Below are 17,079 nucleotides of genomic sequence, written 5' to 3' on the forward strand. Positions count from 1 at the left end.
CTTTTTTACAGAATAGCTTTGTTTGTTGGTTTTGTTTTCTTGCTAGTTTCAGGCACACTATTGAATGAAGATGTTGAAACCAGGTAAGTCATTGACAGGCAACAACTTGCAAAGAAATGTGGTGATGATTTCTTTAACCATCCCAGTTCAAACTGCAGGAAGCCAGAACATGGCAATCACTGCACCAGTGCCCATCCTACCCCCTGCTCTCCAGTAAAATACAAAACCAGGGAAGAAATAAAAACATAAAGGCAGCAAAAGGCAATAGTGTGCATAAACTGGGACCAACCATGCTGCACTGCCTGGGTGGAGGATGCTGTGGGGAGGATTTGCTGACAACGCTGTTAAAAGCAGGTGCAAGGCCAAAGCCTGAACAAAATAAGCAGCGTTGCCCTAATGACCAAAAAAGCAGCAAACCAAGCATGGGCAGTGATGGAAAAGGCTCCTGTGCTCACCAGGGCAGAGCGGGAAAATTCCATTGGTGGCTTTTGTCTCACAGTATCACTCAGAAGCTGCAGCCTGAGAAAGCCAATGGTGCAAAACTCCCCAAGGGGGACCCTTCCTTAGATGCTGCTAGCAGGGCAGTTAGAGCAGGGACCTCTCCTCCTTGTAGAAAGATATTTGGCTGTGCTCTGGAGACCCTGCCCCAGGGGGGCCAAATCCCATGGATATACCCAGCCCATCCCCAGCCCTGGTGCACCCTGACCTGCATCATCCCAGCAGCACAGATGCTCCTGGGACTGGGGAAGGGCAAGGGCAGCTCCCTTCTGCTGCAGCAAAGGGTCTTGCCAGCTTAGCAATGGCACAGGCATGAGACATGTCTCAAAACCTTCCTAAAGGTGATGAACAGAGGAGAGGGTTTAGGTATTTTAATTTTGATTTGTGGTGGCCAAGTCCGGCTGTGGCTGAAGTGAACAAATTGGTGCCTTTGGCTCCAGCAGAAGCAGCCACGGGGAAAGAGCTGGGGTGAGGCAGGGAGCACCCAAGTTGGGACCCTCTTCCCTTCCACCGCCGATGCCCCCAGCTGCCCATCACATAGACACAGCTCAGCAGAGATCTTGCTTTCTTGGAGCTTGCTGCCCACACAGCTGGTGCTGGCTCCTTCACTGGTCAAGGTCACAGTGACTGTGTGGTGTCTTTGACTTTATTGTCCCCACTCAGTGGAGAAAGTGTAACACAGATAGAACTCGTGTCTTGGGTGTCCCAGTGTGTACCTGTGCATCTACCTTTCAGTTGTTTGGTTAAAAAAAAACAACCCTCCCTCTATGTTCTACCTCCCTCTTGTCTTTGCTGGCCCCCCACCAGTGGACATGATAAAAATCCATCACTTCAGTCACAGCTGTATTACCCCGATGATCCCAGCTTAGGAAGAGGCTTTTAAAAAAATCAGAAACACAATAGCAAAAAATCTTAAATAAATAAACAAATGAGAAAAATCCCACGATCCACATTGTAGAAAGTGAGAGTGGTGAATCCATCAGTGTCTCAGAGGCATCGTGAGTCCAAGGACTTGTGTAGGCTGTTGGGTTTTTTTGTCCTCCCCATATCTGACCACCACATCCCTGCCAAGCACTGCGAATTACAAAAAGCAGAGTAGATACCTAGATCCTGGATACATAAAGTGAGAGAAGAGCAGGAGCAGGGGGGAGAGGGAGACCCTTCCCTGTGAGTAAAATCTCTGCTTGTGTGACACCCTTGCAGGCTTTGCTGGTGACCCTGTTGCAGCTGGCAGGAGGTTGGATGCACGTGCAGCGCTGAAGCCATTCCTTCATCATCATCATCATCATCATCATCATCATCATCATCATCATCATCATCATCACCGGCGTGTCCTTTGCCTGGCAGTGTGGCTGGCAGGGGTTTTGCCACTACAGAGCCTGCTTGCCCTGGCACTCACGCTTGGAGCACTGTGCTGGCTTCCACCAGTCCCCGTTGTGGCAGTGGCAGATGTTGCAGTCATCCACCTTCACTTCGATGCCAGCGGGAATTATCGTGGTTCCTGCAAAGCAGTTGGGACCTGCAACAACACAGGTGAGCAATAGAAATCAATACTTCTGTTGTTTATTTTTTCTTTTTCTTTTTAAAATGGGTTGCAGTAGCTCTGCTATCGGCACCCGGGAGCAGGCAGGTGCTCAGCCCAAGATCCTCTCTGTGCTCCAGCTGCAGTGAAATCAGCAGCACCTCTCCCAGCTTTGCCCCATGCTAACCATTTGTCTCAGGTTTGGTTTAGTGCCTGCAGGCACTCAAGCCCAGTGGGCCTGGATGGAGCTGCAGGGAACAAAAACAACTCATCCCCCAACAGCACCCAGTAACCTCAGGGACCCCCCCACCACCTCAGGGCTTTTAACCATAAATTATTGATGTCATAAAATTAACTAAAAGCATTCACTTCCCAAAGAAGCTTTCTGATAAAATCTGTTTGGTTTTTTTTTCTCAAGGGTGATTCCTTTAATCTGTTAATTGTTAGTAATTGCTTTGACTGCTTTATTACACAATGTCAAAGCTGAGCAGCAAGTCAGCAAGGATCTTATTTTCCTCCCTCTCATAAAAGCCTGGGGAATACTCATTGCTCAGCTGGCCTTATGCAAGCCCTCTCCTCCTCCACTCCTGCACCAGTTAGTGCCAGGGAGCAAGCAGCACACAGGAAAAAAAAATTAAAAAAATCAAGGTGGTCACATTGGTGGCATTGAGGAAGCATGAAGACATTTGAAAAGTGTCTCATAGCTCAAGCACTGTTCTCAAATGTCACCCCTCGATTATTCACCGGTTTTAATCTGTCTCTGGTGCACGAAGTGCATTTGAAAAATGAGAGCATGTACAGACATGAAATTACAGATGAGTCTTCAGTGTTTAAATAAGGCTTCAAACTGTTTGAAGGGGAAAATAGGGTCCCTGTGTGGCTGGAGACGGGCTGAGCTGTAGCAAAGCCTGTGCTGGGGTCTCACATTTTATAGTCTCAGAGAAATACTCAGTTCAACTCACTGATTTATTGGTGCTCTGTCTTTATTTAGATGCTCTTTGGGACCCTACATTTAAGCTCAACAGACCATGAGTTTGAAAAAGCTGGGCCAAACCATTCCTCAATGGTCTATGTGATTAAGTGACCTCTCCTCCTTTATTAAAGGTCTCTTCAAATGTAAATCAGCTCTACAGCAAATTTTCACATCATTCTTCATGAACCCACAGTAGAAGGGCCTGAGAAAGGTTCCTCAGATGGTTCCTGTACCAGAGTTTGGGGTGACAGGATGTACCCCAGGATGTAGGTTCCTTCCACAAGTAGGATCTGGGAAGGCGGGCTCTGGCACTATGAAAATCTTTGTTTCTCTGTGAAAGGGGCATGAGGAAATCCAACACCACTTGTTGAGGTAGAGTTGAAGCTACAGAGGCAGTTGAGGACCACTGCACTGGGCATGAGGATGCTGAAGTCTGATTTGAGCTGGGTTTTGGGCTGGACAATCTCCAAATGTCTGTCTAACCTCAGTCATCCCATGGTGTGAAGAACATCAAAGCCAGGACTTACCAGCCAAGGACATGCAGCAATACAGAGAGACCAAACTCTGTGTAAGCACATGTACATATACCATATGTGTTTTTCTTTATGTATGTAGGATTGAAAAATTCATGACCAGTTCTGGTCACAAGCTGAAGATTTCTGAAGCTGGTTCTCTCTGGAAGACACAGTTGTGGTTGGAAAGGCTGTGACCCCAACTGTGGAATTTCACTGGCAACCCAGGGAAGTTGCACTTCTCCCCATGGCTTTTGTGTCCCTGTGCTGGCTGCCCCATGCTGCTACCTGTGCAGATTTTAATTGCCTACTTCATCAAGTCTGGTGAGTGTCACAGTGTGATGACACCCAGAATGAGCTTCACCATCAGGTCAGATTATTTTCTGCTGTTAAATGTCCGGGATGCAAATGCAGTGAAAATGCCAATAATTGCAGCTGGCTGTATTTGAAGTTTAAGTAAGTGCCTGTCCCTCATTAATAGGATTCTCTAACTGCCTGATGATGTTGGGAATGCTCAGGATGGGCAGCCTCCACACAACAGCCTGCTTCGTGCTCCCAGAAAAAAAAAACACCTTCTCATTAAATTTAAACAAAAGGCTTCCTCCAGAGATTAGGGTAGCAGAGAAAGGGGAAGACTGTTTTCTCTCTTGTAGCCCTGCAGCTGCCAGTTAATCATCTTATTTGAGCAGCCAATACTGCCTCGATACCTACATGCATCTCCAGACCCAGACAGAGCATTTGGAGCCTCACCAGCCTGCTCAGTGCAGCTGACAGCACACGGGAGGCAGTGGCAATGGGGAAATACAAACTGGGGAAAATGTTTGTTTTTCGTTGCATCCTGCTTATCTGTCCATCCCCTGGCTGCTCCAGCATGGCCACAGCTGCCCTTCCTCCTCCTCCTGGCAGCCCCAGATCCCTTCTCTCTCTTGGGTTGCTCCAGGGGGGGTTGTTTGGAAGGAAAATAATCAGACACCCCTCAATAATGTCCCTATCCCAGAGTAGAGAGGTAGAAAGCAGGCACCAAGACAGAAAGAGGAGCAGAATGAGTGGGCAACACCCATTCCTTTGAGGTCCCCAGCACAGAGAGGATGACCTGTTCTGGGGACAGCACCACAGCAGCAAGGTCCCTGTCCCAGCCAAATCCATAGGACAGCTCTGCAAAATAGTAATTAAACACTAATAACCTGACCGTCTCATCTCTTGTATCTATCAAGCCAGGAAGGACCTGACAAGCACCTCAGCATCTAACAGAAAATCCTTGGGATGCTGCCAAACCCCCTGAAGGGAATGGGCAAGGGAAAGAGTTAAAAAACAGCTATTTTCGAAAAATCATGGAACTGTGGGTTTGTTTTCTTTTATCTTGGCTTTTAGCAAAATGGATGAGAACCTGGCTTTGGGTTGTACTGACATCTGCCCTCCCATGAGATGGTTTAGTGCTATTTCAGGGCATCCACCTCTTCTGTTCGACCTTAATTTAGGCCAACACTACCACTGTTCTGGACCATTTTTGTTGGTTTTTTTCCCCCAGAGCTCTCTCAAAATAGCCACCACTGCATTGCCAAAGTGAAATATTTCCTTTTGCTCATCACAGCAAGCTGGATGGAACATTTTTGCATTGTCTCTCTCCCTTTGCTATCACCACTCCTATAAAAACATGGATCTCTAACAGAAGGCAGAATTTCTACACTGCATTTCTGATAATTCAACTGAAATTCCAGCTGACTGGAATCCCATTTTCCAGCAGAACTGATGTCAGCCAGCCCATTTTCTTTCCCATCTAAACTTCTTCCACCTTTAAACTTCAAAAGTGGATGCAGTAAACTTTCATGCCTCACCCATGGCTAAGGCATGAAAAAGCTGCACTTGGAGAGGAACACTGCTGAAATTTAGATGAAAATATGTCCCCCAAAAGTGGCATTTTCTGTGCAATGGCACAAGCCACTGAGTTTTCCAGAAACCTTGGGCTTTTATAGAGCTGACTTACAATTCATTGCCAGTGACAACATCCAGCACCTAAAGATGCTACATGGGTTTGTCTTGGAAGAGCTTCACCCCATAATGCCACGACCTGATCCCACAGAAAGACATCAAGTCATTTTTTTTTCATTTGCAGCAGAGCTAAGAAGACTCCTTTAAGGTTTCTAATATTCTTTTTTTTACCACCACCCCCCTTCCTTTATATCAGCTTCCCAACATTTCCAAAGCTGAGTGCCTCAATCCCACGCTGCTGGGGACTGTCCTGAGCTTTTCCCACTGTGGCTTTGTGCTGCTCAGAGGAGCAGGCTGAGACCAGAATCTGCCAAATTGATGTCAGAAATCACAAAGAATGAGAGAGAATAGCACAGTAAAATTTTTTTATTATTATCATTATTATTTGAAGGAAGACACTGATCAGAAACATTTAATGAGATGTCGAGCACATCAAGAAAGTTATTTATGGTAACAGTAGTAGGAACAAGAAGCTGCTTTGGGCAAGGGCTGCCAACCTACTCTTTGTAAAAGCATCTTAAACCATGAGTATGACAAAACCAGAACAGCAATCATACTCTTACTTGCTCAGGGAGACTGATGGGAGAAGTTTGCTGCTCCCACAGACAATACAACTGTAAGATTTGCATTGCTTAACATAATTAATACTCATAAAAAAACACAGCACTTCAGGCCGTTTGCTAGAACAACCATGAAGCTTTTTGTGGGGATATGTTAGGGACATTGAGATGTTTTTATGGGAAAGATGTAGAAAAATCATATATAGATTGTTGCTTGGGAAGAAAGATGGCAAATCTGGCAACCAAGCATGCAACACTAGATACCTGGGTGATGGCCCACGATGTGCTGCTGAACTTCACCCCTGGACAGAGGGAATACATGCAGCTAATACCACCCCTTGTCATTCATTAATTTAATACTACCAAAGGTGTGAGATTAAGTCCTCTTAGGATTCAGTGGTGTATCTGTGTTTTAAAGAAACTCAACCCCCCCCCCCCCCCAGCCTGTTACTCCTTTTCACACTGGGAGCCCAACTACAAGAGGAGCAACCATTCTAGCTCATGAACAAACTGTATCTTTTGCACAGTCTTCACCACAGTGCTATGGGGAAGTGGAGGAAAATGTGAATTCAAGGACATTCTGCATGGATGCTGAGTTAAAGCTGGAAATAGCAGGAGAGTAGGGTTTGATGTCTGATGCCCTCCAACACCATGAGCATGCAATGTCGTGATGATGCTTTGGGGTTGCTTGGTGCCAAATACAGCTCAGCTCCAGGGGCTTCCTGGGTGGCTCTGCCTGTGGCTTACAGCAGCTCTGAATTTATCTTCATATGTGCAAAGAAGCAATGAAAGGAAATCAAATGTTAAGTGTTGAAGCAAGCATGAATCACCTCAGGCCAACTGTGTATTCAGATATGCCCTGAATTGCATGTTGCACCAGAAGTTCATTGCCTTCACCAGGACTTCTCATGGTACAACAGCCAAAGAGCAGCATTTTCCTCTTACTCACATATTTTCTGACTATAATCCTATGTTTCCTGCCATTTCTTTTAAAAAGCCCTCATCCCTTTGGACATATTAAGGCTGACTTCAAGAAAATTTAGCATATTCAGGCAAGGACAGAGGTGCTTGCCCCAGTAGTTCAGATTCGTGTGATGTGCCCAAAATTAAAGTTTCAAGGGATAAGCAGAAGGCAGCATTTAGGAATGGATACAGCTTAAAAACATCCCTATGGATGTTCATTCAGCTGGATGAGTCTTCATGATTTTGCTTTTGAAGGATGACCATGAGTGGGAATTTGCTGCTGTCAAGCTGGACCAAACCATGGGAGACATTTATAGTGAATGTGGCCAAGTTTTCTCACAGTGAGAGGGTAAATTTTGCTTTGTGTGATTCCACTAAACAGGCATCTCATGGTCTTCACCACAGCCATCCCAATCCATAAGCCATGTGCTGGTGTCTGGCACTCCCAGCATCCCTTGGCTGAAACAACCACTCACAAAGCCATAATGACCAAGTGAGGATTACACCCTGATACCCTCACAAGGATGCTAATGGACAACCCTCCAACAGAGAAAGGGTAAAACAGCAGAAACACCAGTGCTCCCCAGGCTCTGGTGCAAAGGACTTTTTCTACATCCAGGCTGAGGAAAAAATAGCATCTTGTCTTTAATGACAGCCCCTGTTTCTGGAGGTTAACACGGCTCCTCTCTGCTGATTCTGCAGGATCTTTTCAGATGTTCATTTAGCTCTGTCATCGCTATTTATGCCATTACTTTGGGTTGCAAGAAAAGACCTCAATTTGTGGTGTTAATTAACGAGTTGAGGGGGGAAAAAATCTTGCTATTGCTGCCTGCTACCAAGCCTGCCTGCCCTCCCTCTCCCTGGGGGAAGAAGAAGGCAGCGGGTGAAGGCAGAGGTGAGACACGAAGTCAGCTGCTTGTGCTTGTGCCTTACAGAAAATTAAATTTAGTGATGCTCTGCGGGTGGGGGGCTACAACCCCCACCAAAAGATAACAGCCCTGGAGTTCTTCTGCATTAGAAAGAGAGGCAAAGGTCCCAAATAAAAGTCACCACTGAAGCCCCAAGGCGCATCAGAAATGGGGCTGCTCTGACTGTGGCATGTTGTGGTGGGGAGTTTACACCCCGATAAAATCCAGGTCTAACCTTGAGCCTGTGTCTAGTTGCCTCCTCCCTTCTGCTGCTGGAGGTTATGTTCATACCCCCCAGGCTATGGAGGACACAGCTCTTTGCAGACTAGAGGACACCCTCCAGGACTACTCATCCCACATACTCCCAATACATACACCAAGGGAAAATACCCCTGGGCTCCCCTTTAGCCCAACTCAGTCCCCACCCAAGCTGCACAACAGCTCCTGCAAGGCAGGAAAAGGGACAATTTCAGATCCATATCACCAGCAAGTCTCTGAAACCCCTTTCCAGCCCACTCACCATCTCCAGAAGCAGATGATCTCTCCTAAGCTGTTTGCCTCCAAACACAGAGGCTGCATCACCTGATGCGGACACCCTGAAAATATGAAATTGTCTCCTGATTCAGCAGAATCAAAGCCATCTCTAATGAACAGATTTCTTCCCCCACCCCAACCATGTACTACTCTGTTAAACTGGAGCAAACTTAACCCTCTGGCTCCCCAGCTTAGTTTACACTGTTCAAAATGCATCCAGCCTGCCTCCACCTGTAAAATCTAATCAGGACTAAAAAGATAAAATGCTATTAATACTGGCCACCAGACATCTAATAGCAAACTGATAGCAAATACTATAGAATTCCGGGAAAGACCTGAATATCAAAAGGAAGGTCCCAAGTCACCGATTGCAACCCTCTGGCAATAATTAATGGAAAGAAAGAAGTTTTCACTACATAAAAAGCCAGGGGAAAAGGGGGAAATCAGCATCAGAGAAAGCAGCAGTGGAAGCGGCCGCAGCATCCGTGGAGTACTTGAGGAGCAACCCAGAAAAGCAGAGCCGGCCAGGAGCTTCGCCTGTGACAAACACAGCCCCCAGGTGACTGAGGGTGAAAAGCTTACTTGCTCTCTTTCTTCTCTTAACAGCCCTTTCCCAGGGTGACTCATTTGTTTAGAAACCTCTCCTCTTGCAAACTTTTCTCCCACTAGAAACCTCTCTTCCAAACGTGGTGTCATTTTTTTCTCCCCTGAAATAAATCATTGTAATTTATTTAAATTGTAAAACTTGTTACCTTTCGCAATTTGTGCAACGTATACGAGCAGAGGCTGATATATCCTCACAAACAAAATGTAAAATAATAGTTACAGACCATAACACCTCAGCCAGCACCTCAATAAAATCTGGATGTTGCTCCATCTTTGGGAGGGACTAGGATTTGACTATACCAAGCCAGCCTCAGCTCTGCAAATTAAAAATCCCTACAGCGAGCAGGCGGGGGATGCTGGAGGTGTCAGTCCATGCCTCTGTAAATAAAACACTTTGCAGAGCCATCTGCCACACCAAATGCTAAATCGGCCGCATATCGCAGCTTGAAAGTGCTGAGCGCTGGAGCCCGTCAATATTTTCAGTGTGGGTAGGTGAAAGTTGGTCACCAGCAAAAACAAACCATCCTCTCCAACACGGAGGGGTGGGTGGCATCCCGCGGGTGGGTGTCGGAAGGTGTCACAAAGCCCTGTCCGGTGTGGTGGCTGCCAGGAAGGCGAAAGCTCCAGATCTGGCAGGAGGTGAGGGCTCTGTCTCACTGTCTCACAGTGGGGTGGGTGGTGAATGGGGTGAGAGAGGCAAAAAAAGAGCTGGGTCTTCGGAAAAAAAAGGTCCACGGGTACAAGGATGAAATAAATGGCTGTAGGTTCCCCCCTGTCGTCCCCCATGTGTAGGGAGGTGAAAACCAAGGCAGGTTTCTGTTTTCAAGACAGAAACCTTTGGGCAGGAGGTGTGAGCCAGCACAGGGCTAGCAGTGCCCACAGCAGCTCTCTTCTGCCATGCAAAAGGTCAAAAATTCCTCTGTGCTGCCTGTGGTTTTGGGGGTTTTTTGGGTTTGTTTTTGTTTGGTTGGTTTTTGTCGCTGCTGATGGTTTAAAAGCCCAAAAGAAAGCCTTGCACAGACCTGAAGTATGCAAACAAGCAGGTGTGGGGCTACATAAAAGCAAAGATAATCAAGTTTGAAAGATATTTTCCCACAACCTTTTTTATTATTATTATTTTACTTTCAGCCAGCGTTTTCCTAGAGGGACAGAAGGTCTATGCCAACTTTTCCACCAGATTTCAGCTATCTCTGGTCTTCACTCACCAGCACAGGCAGTATTTGCTTCTCTGTAAAGAGCTGCTAGCAAGGTGGGTACGTCACTCCTGCCCTCTCTGCTGGAAGAAACTATATGAAACACTGCATCAAGTGACATTTCTGTGACAAGGCACCTTCTGCCTGGAATGTTTACACTTCCAGGTAGAGTATCACATGATGACATCTCTCAGCTGTGATAACACGGTGTCACCTCCTCAAGGTGGCCCCAAAGTGGAAGGTACCCTCTTCCTTTGCTGCCTTGTCCAGCCACCCATGGAGAGGTGGCACCTCCAACAAATGCCTCAAATTTCACTCTCCTGCCTACTATATTGCAAAGTGAGTGCCTTTTCCTTTTTTATTCCTTGAAAAACCCTGCTGGCTCTGGCTAAAAGCCCTCTAGAGTCAATTGATGGTATCTCCTAGTCATCCACAACATTGCACCTGCTTGTCCCAAAGAACTGATCTCCTTCAAAGCTGATCTGCATTTCTTTTCCATCATTCCTGCATATTTCACTCCTCTGAAGATGATGCTAACAGCCTGTCTCAAGCATTGCCTATTTACATGAGCGATTTTTGCAGATGTAACTCACATTGCTGAGTTATTTAATCTCTGGAGGCATCTGTAGTATCCTCCAATCTAAATCCAAGTTGCTCACTCAAAGCAAGCCCTAAATCATTAAAAGGAGTGCATTAAATAGGTGAGACTGAGTGGAAAAGATAATTTCAGGGCTTTGGGAGCCTTTCCACTGAATAGTTGATAATGATTAAGCCATCAAAATAAATAAGGTAAAAACACACCTGCAGGTCTCAGGGATCTCCTGGTAGCCCCATGTCACCTTCTGGTTTTCCTGTGCAGTGACGTTCATATCATACAGGCTTTGCTCAGACAACATCTGAGCATCTGCTCCCTTGGAGTATAATGAATGCAGAGGACCCACTCGAGTTCCCTAAATGATGACCTGGCTCCCAGTGACACAGACTGATCTCAGCCTCTGTGCTTTGCACTGCAGTTAGAAAATTACTGATAGCTCATTATCTGTCTTAATCAGGAGCAGCAAACAAATGAGGGACAGGGAGACATCCAGAACAGAATACACCACATTACTCCTCTTTATTGATAGTACAGTTACTTAATTTGAAGTGGAGACATAACTTCAGGCATCACTAAATACTGGAGAAGGGATGTTTTGGTGCAAGAAAGATCTATGGGTGTAATTTAAAAGCAGTCTGTTCAGGAGCGGTGACGTCCTCCAGCACCGACCCAGACCTGAGCTGTGCAGACAGACCTGAGATTATCACTCAGGAAGCCAAACGAAGACAGTGGCTTTCTGACATATAAAAAGCACCCACTGAAAATTGCAGCCTTGCTTCTCTCTTCATGCTCTGTGCATGTGGGATGAGTACAGCAACGGGGCACCAAGCCCAAGCTTGATGGCCACCTCCAACCTAACCATCCCCAGCCAGCACCATCATTTGCTTCCTGATACCTGTGCTGGGGCAGCAGAGAAGCTCTGGCTCATTTGGCACAGCTTGCTGTGGGGAAGGCAGTGTGGAGATGATAGAGAAAATTTCATTTGCAGCACAGGTATCTGCAGAAAACAGACCAGCCACAGGTGGTGACAATGACTGAGAGCTGAAGCTGCTGCTGGAGGGTATGAGGGGATGCCAAACTGAGCAGTTCCCTGGGTTAAAGCTCAGAAGGAGTAAAACTTTTCCTCCAGCAGGAATATTGTGGATTGAGATATTGTAATAAACTACTGGGAGTCTCACAATTCTTTTTAATCAGTTTTAACAAGCCAAGGCTACTGCAGATAATCCAATAAAATGAATCTGGATATGTGAAAGAAGACAGGGCAAGTGGTTCTTTTCCCACTTCTTTAGGTTAAGGGTAGTTGCCTCATTGCATGGGCAATTCCTCCAAGCCCATGCACCCAAACTCTTTGTTTCTGCTCCCAACTGCATCAAAACCAAAACAGGGAGCACATCTGAGAGCACTTTGAACTCCCTGCAAGCCCTCTGTCCCCAGTTTCCCCATTTTACTGAATTTCTAACCCAGTGGTGGGTTATGGACTGTTGACCAGTGGGTTTGGCATTGCTGCAGTGCAAATTAATAGCTAATATCAAATTTGTAATGATTTCCCCACTCTGCTGATTGAATCCTACACCTAAATTGAGGGCAGCATTGGAGGGGATCCAGTGCACAGACAGCAGGAGAGCAAAATGCAGGGCTGCAGACCTAGCCCTACATACAGGGTGCCCTCCCCCCCTTTAATACAGAATGTAGGCTGGCATGTTCAGTGTTATCTATGGGATCTGTGCACCAAATTCCTTTCCAGTTTAAAGGAGCTACATATGCAAATACCTTCATCAGCACTGAAAAGTTTAGCTTATGGTAAAAAAAAAAGGTTCAGGCAAGGCACTCAGTGCTGCACAGGCAGAGACTGTGCATTTAAAAGAGCTTTTCTGAATCAGATTTTTACTGTGGACATTCAAGGCTCAAGAAGGAAAACAGCAACACCTTGAAGACAGCAATATCCATCTATTAAGAAAAAATGCACGTTTCAAAATTTAGCTGACCAAATCATAGAATCATAGAATCATAGAATTGGCTGGGTTGGAAGGGACCTCAGAGATCATCAAGTCCAACCCTTTGACCACCGTTGTGGTTGCTAGACCATGGCACTGAGTGCCACATCCAGTCTCTTTTTAAATAGCTCCAGGGATGGAGAATCCACTACTTCCCTGGGCAGCCCATTCCAATGTCTGATCACCCTCTCCGTAAAGAAATTCTTTCTAATATCTAACCTAAATTTCCCCTGGCACAACTTAAGACCATGCCCTCGTGTCTTGTTGAAAGTCGTCTGGCAAAAGAGACCAACGTCCACCTGGCTCCAACCTCCTTTCAGGGAGTTGTAGAGAGTGATGAGGTCTCCCCTGAGCCTCCTCTTCTCCAGGCTGAACAGCCCCAGCTCCCTCAGCCTTTCCTCATAGGATCTGTGCTCAAGTCCCTTCACCAGCCTGGTTGCCCTCCTTTGGACCTGCTCCAGGACCGCGATATCCTTCCTGAACTGCTCAAAAATCTCTTTGCAGACAGCAAAGCTTTGAGAGAATACCATAGATTTAATATATATATATGTATAATATAGGTAAATTTTAATTGCAGGCAATGAAAGCTACTCCTAGATCATTATAATCTTTCAGGTAAGTAATAGGCTTTTAAAAATTTGTCTTAATAGGCACTTCCTAAAATGAACTCCAGGAGCTCTGAAGGTACATTAATTCTTTTAATGTTTGAAGTGTGGCAAATAAGGTGAGGTGGTTTTGTTTGGAGCTGGTATGAACTACGTTCATTTAAAAGAAATAATTAATGAAACTGCTGTTAAAATCCTGAATCAGCTAATAGTGTTACTAAGAAAATCAGCAGCAAAGGGAGGCAAAGTCGGATCTTTCAGAAACTAAACCTTTAAGTGTAGAAATATACAGCCAGAGGATATATATATATATATATATATATGAGGTGCATTGTGTTTCTGTTCTCTTCACCTTATATATATATATATATATATATATAAAAATATATATATATGTCAGATCTTTCAGAAACTAAACCTTTAAAGTGAAGAAACATACAGCCAGAGGATATATATATATATATGAGGTGCATTGTGTTTCTGTTCTCTTCACCTTATATATATATATATATATATAAATATATATATATGTCAGATCTTTCAGAAACTAAACCTTTAAAGTGAAGAAATATACAGCCAGAGGATATATGGATATATATATATATTTTATATATATACATATATATATATATATATATATGAGGTGCATTGTGTTTCTGCTCTCTTCACCTCACCAGACTGGGTCCAAAGAGCATCTGTGGGACATGTGCTGTGGTACAGGCTTGGTCCAGGTTCCAGGTGACCATGCCAGGTCAGTAATTTCCCAGGTCACCCAAGAGAGGAACTGAGATGCAGAACAGCAAACCCTGATGGGGAATTGTCTGGACATTCACCCTGCCCTCTACAACGGGGTGTTGGGCACCTCCCATGACACCATCCTTGGACCCGGGCAGGCAGCAACAGCTCCTTGGATGTGCAGACGTGAGGGGAAACCCTGATCTAGGGAAAAGTGGTAAAATAGCCCTTGATTGCCAAAGTACTAGGTCTGTGCTCTCTGCCTGGTTATCTCCATTCAAAGGTGAAGGTTAACAACAAAAGAATAACAACTGGGACTTTTTCTCAGGTTTTTTTTAGCTTTTAGCCAACTCGTTCACCTCGTGGTTGTGCTCAGTGTGAGAATTTAATGATTTTTATGGCCCATTTTAACATTTTTATGTCTCCTTTCTTCTGAAAAAAGCCCCACATTTGGTGTAAGAATTAAACCAGTATTTCATCCTTAACTGCAATCACAGATGTATGGAAGAGAGCTGGCTGCACATCAACTTGAAATAAAGCCAGAACTGAATCTAACTTGGTCACTACTGCTGTGCATGATGTTTTATAGGGAGTGTGGGGTGTTTTTTCCATATCAGTCATAATTGAAGTGGAAACTGTGACTGTGCTAATTTTGTACAAAATAAGGAAAAATTGCAAAATGGGTAAGGAAGAACAAAGGTTACTATAAATTTATCTGAGCTGTGCATTTAGCTGTGCAGTCTACCGAAAACCCAACCCAACCACCACTGGATAAGGAAACTGCTGTGGTTAATGAACAAGCCACAAAACTACCCAAATTATTCGCAGCAATGGCTGCTCATTTGTATGCTTAAATCTCTGCCCAACCCCCTTGCCAAGGTGTGAAAAGGTTCCTTTAGCTGTAGGAAAACCCACACTCCAGACAAACTTTCAAGCTCCAAAGCTCTGAGAAACAGAGCTTTGTTGCAATCCAGACGATATGGATTGAGAACGTCTCAATTGGTAGAAATGTGCCTTTTCATGCCCTTCTGCTGGTGTGATATGAAATGTGATGCTTTGTGAGCACCAGAACGGTCACTTTTTTTTTTTTTCCCCTCACCCAGAGTCAGCTTGTTCTGATAAAGGTTTTTAATGATTGTGTTAGAAATGGAACTTCAAAGCAAACCAAAAACTTTTAATGTACAGAACAGAGCTGAAGAGCTCCATTTCTTTCAACTCCTGTTTTTTTGTCCGTGTTGGTGGGTTTTCTGCTGCAGTTTTGAGGAGAACCCAATTTTCACACTTTATGTGATTCAGCAAGCCCATCTCCTGCCATCTGCACCACTGCTCCCCATCCTCTGGCCTCCATAGCACCGTTCCTGGCAGATACAACAGTGGCCATGGGCAGGCAAGACCTAAGTGAAAGGTGAATTTAATGACCATGTATAAAAGCTAGAAGCTGAAGTCACCAAAAGTTCCCCTTCCAGCCAGAGGATGGACTCTTTTCAAGGGTGTTTAACCCAACTAGGCAGCATCAGCCTTTTCATTTCCCTTTTTTAAATCCTTAAAGTCTGCTGAATATAATCCCACCCTAACCTTCAGGTCAGGTTGCAGTAGCAGAGCTCCCACTTCTATGCAATTCTGTACAAATGATCAATTACCTGGAGAAAGGGATTAACCACAGCTTCAGAAATATACTTTCTTAATTTGTTTAGTGAATTTAACTTCCTACCTGGGACAGAGAAAAAGAAACTTGAGAAAACACCTCCCCTCTAACCCCAGCCCAAGCAACCAATAAGCTTAATGTTCGACTGACAGGACATGGGGCAGCTGCTTCAAAATCTGCAGCTCCAGACAAAAGAGGCAGCAGAGGCAGAGGCAGGATGACAGGATGGATGGACAGATGGATGGACAGACAGACCTTGAGGATACACACAGGGAAAGCAAACCACCACAAGGATGGGCACAGCCTGGTCTGACAGACAGATGGGACATGCAGAGGTCAGTGCTTCTGGAATAAACAGATACCTAAACCTTCTGCTGGGTCCTACTCTGATTTCCCCAACAGCTGCAGAAGCAGTTTTAATCCATGTTTTGTCCTCAGGTTTTGCTCTTCCGAGGGTCCATAATGCTACCTGAATTCAATGGTATCCATGGTATTTGCACAATGCTTTCTGATGGTGCTGTGCAAAGAGTCAGGTTGCTAATAAAAATAAAATGAATGGTGCTGGTTTTGCATGTGAATAGTTGCATTTAACGAAGTCATCAAATGGAAAAGGATCGTCCTTTGCTTTGCTAATAACTCAGGGTGCCACTACAAAATACATTACCACAATCTATGCGGGTTTTTATACCACAGCAGGTGTCCTGTGATAGTTTGCTGATGTGCTGGGGACAGGATAGTTATTTTGCACTGTAAGGTAGCAGCTAGGAATGAGGAAATGTAGGGGAAAATGTATGAATGTGGTTCTGCTTCCCTCTTCCCAAATTTCAGAATCCTTCATTGCCCCTCATGCTGATGTTTTTATTACTTCAGTACTGAATGAAACTGCTGCTCCCTCCCTGGTCTTGGTAGCACCTCAGTATCACAACCAAGAGCCTGTTATCATCACAGCATCCCCATGGAGCAGGGAAATGCACCGGGGAAACTGAGGCACAGAGGCAATGTGCTGCTTGAAGGGGTGTGGGTTATTAAAACTAAACCCAGCAGACAACTGTTTTTAACAAAACTTGTGGGAATAGCACTGGTTTGAGGCTAGAAACTGCCTTCTCAAACATGATGGAAGTTGGTTCAGACTGTATTGGCAGGGGGAAGGCACAGAGAGGTAAAGTGATGGACAACAACTTCCAACAACCCATTTCTCTATGTTTCCACCCTGAGGTCCCTTCTAACCTGACATTCTATGAATCTGT

At 45.1% G+C, this 17,079-nt stretch overlaps 1 protein-coding gene across 1 annotated transcript in view; it reads right to left on the bottom strand.

Moving 5' to 3' along the window:
- Window positions 1-1,868: 1,868 nt before the first annotated feature.
- The window catches only part of VWC2L (von Willebrand factor C domain containing 2 like), a 53,590-nt gene continuing 38,379 nt past the window's right edge, over window positions 1,869-17,079 (bottom strand). The window contains exon 6 of the mRNA XM_030454494.1: window positions 1,869-2,017. Within this exon, the coding sequence (XP_030310354.1) occupies window positions 1,869-2,017 (149 nt within the window). The remainder of the gene's footprint in view (window positions 2,018-17,079) is intronic.

The sequence above is a fragment of the Calypte anna genome, chromosome 7 (assembly GCF_003957555.1).
Source record: "Calypte anna isolate BGI_N300 chromosome 7, bCalAnn1_v1.p, whole genome shotgun sequence".
NCBI classification, from domain to species: Eukaryota; Metazoa; Chordata; class Aves; order Apodiformes; family Trochilidae; genus Calypte; species Calypte anna.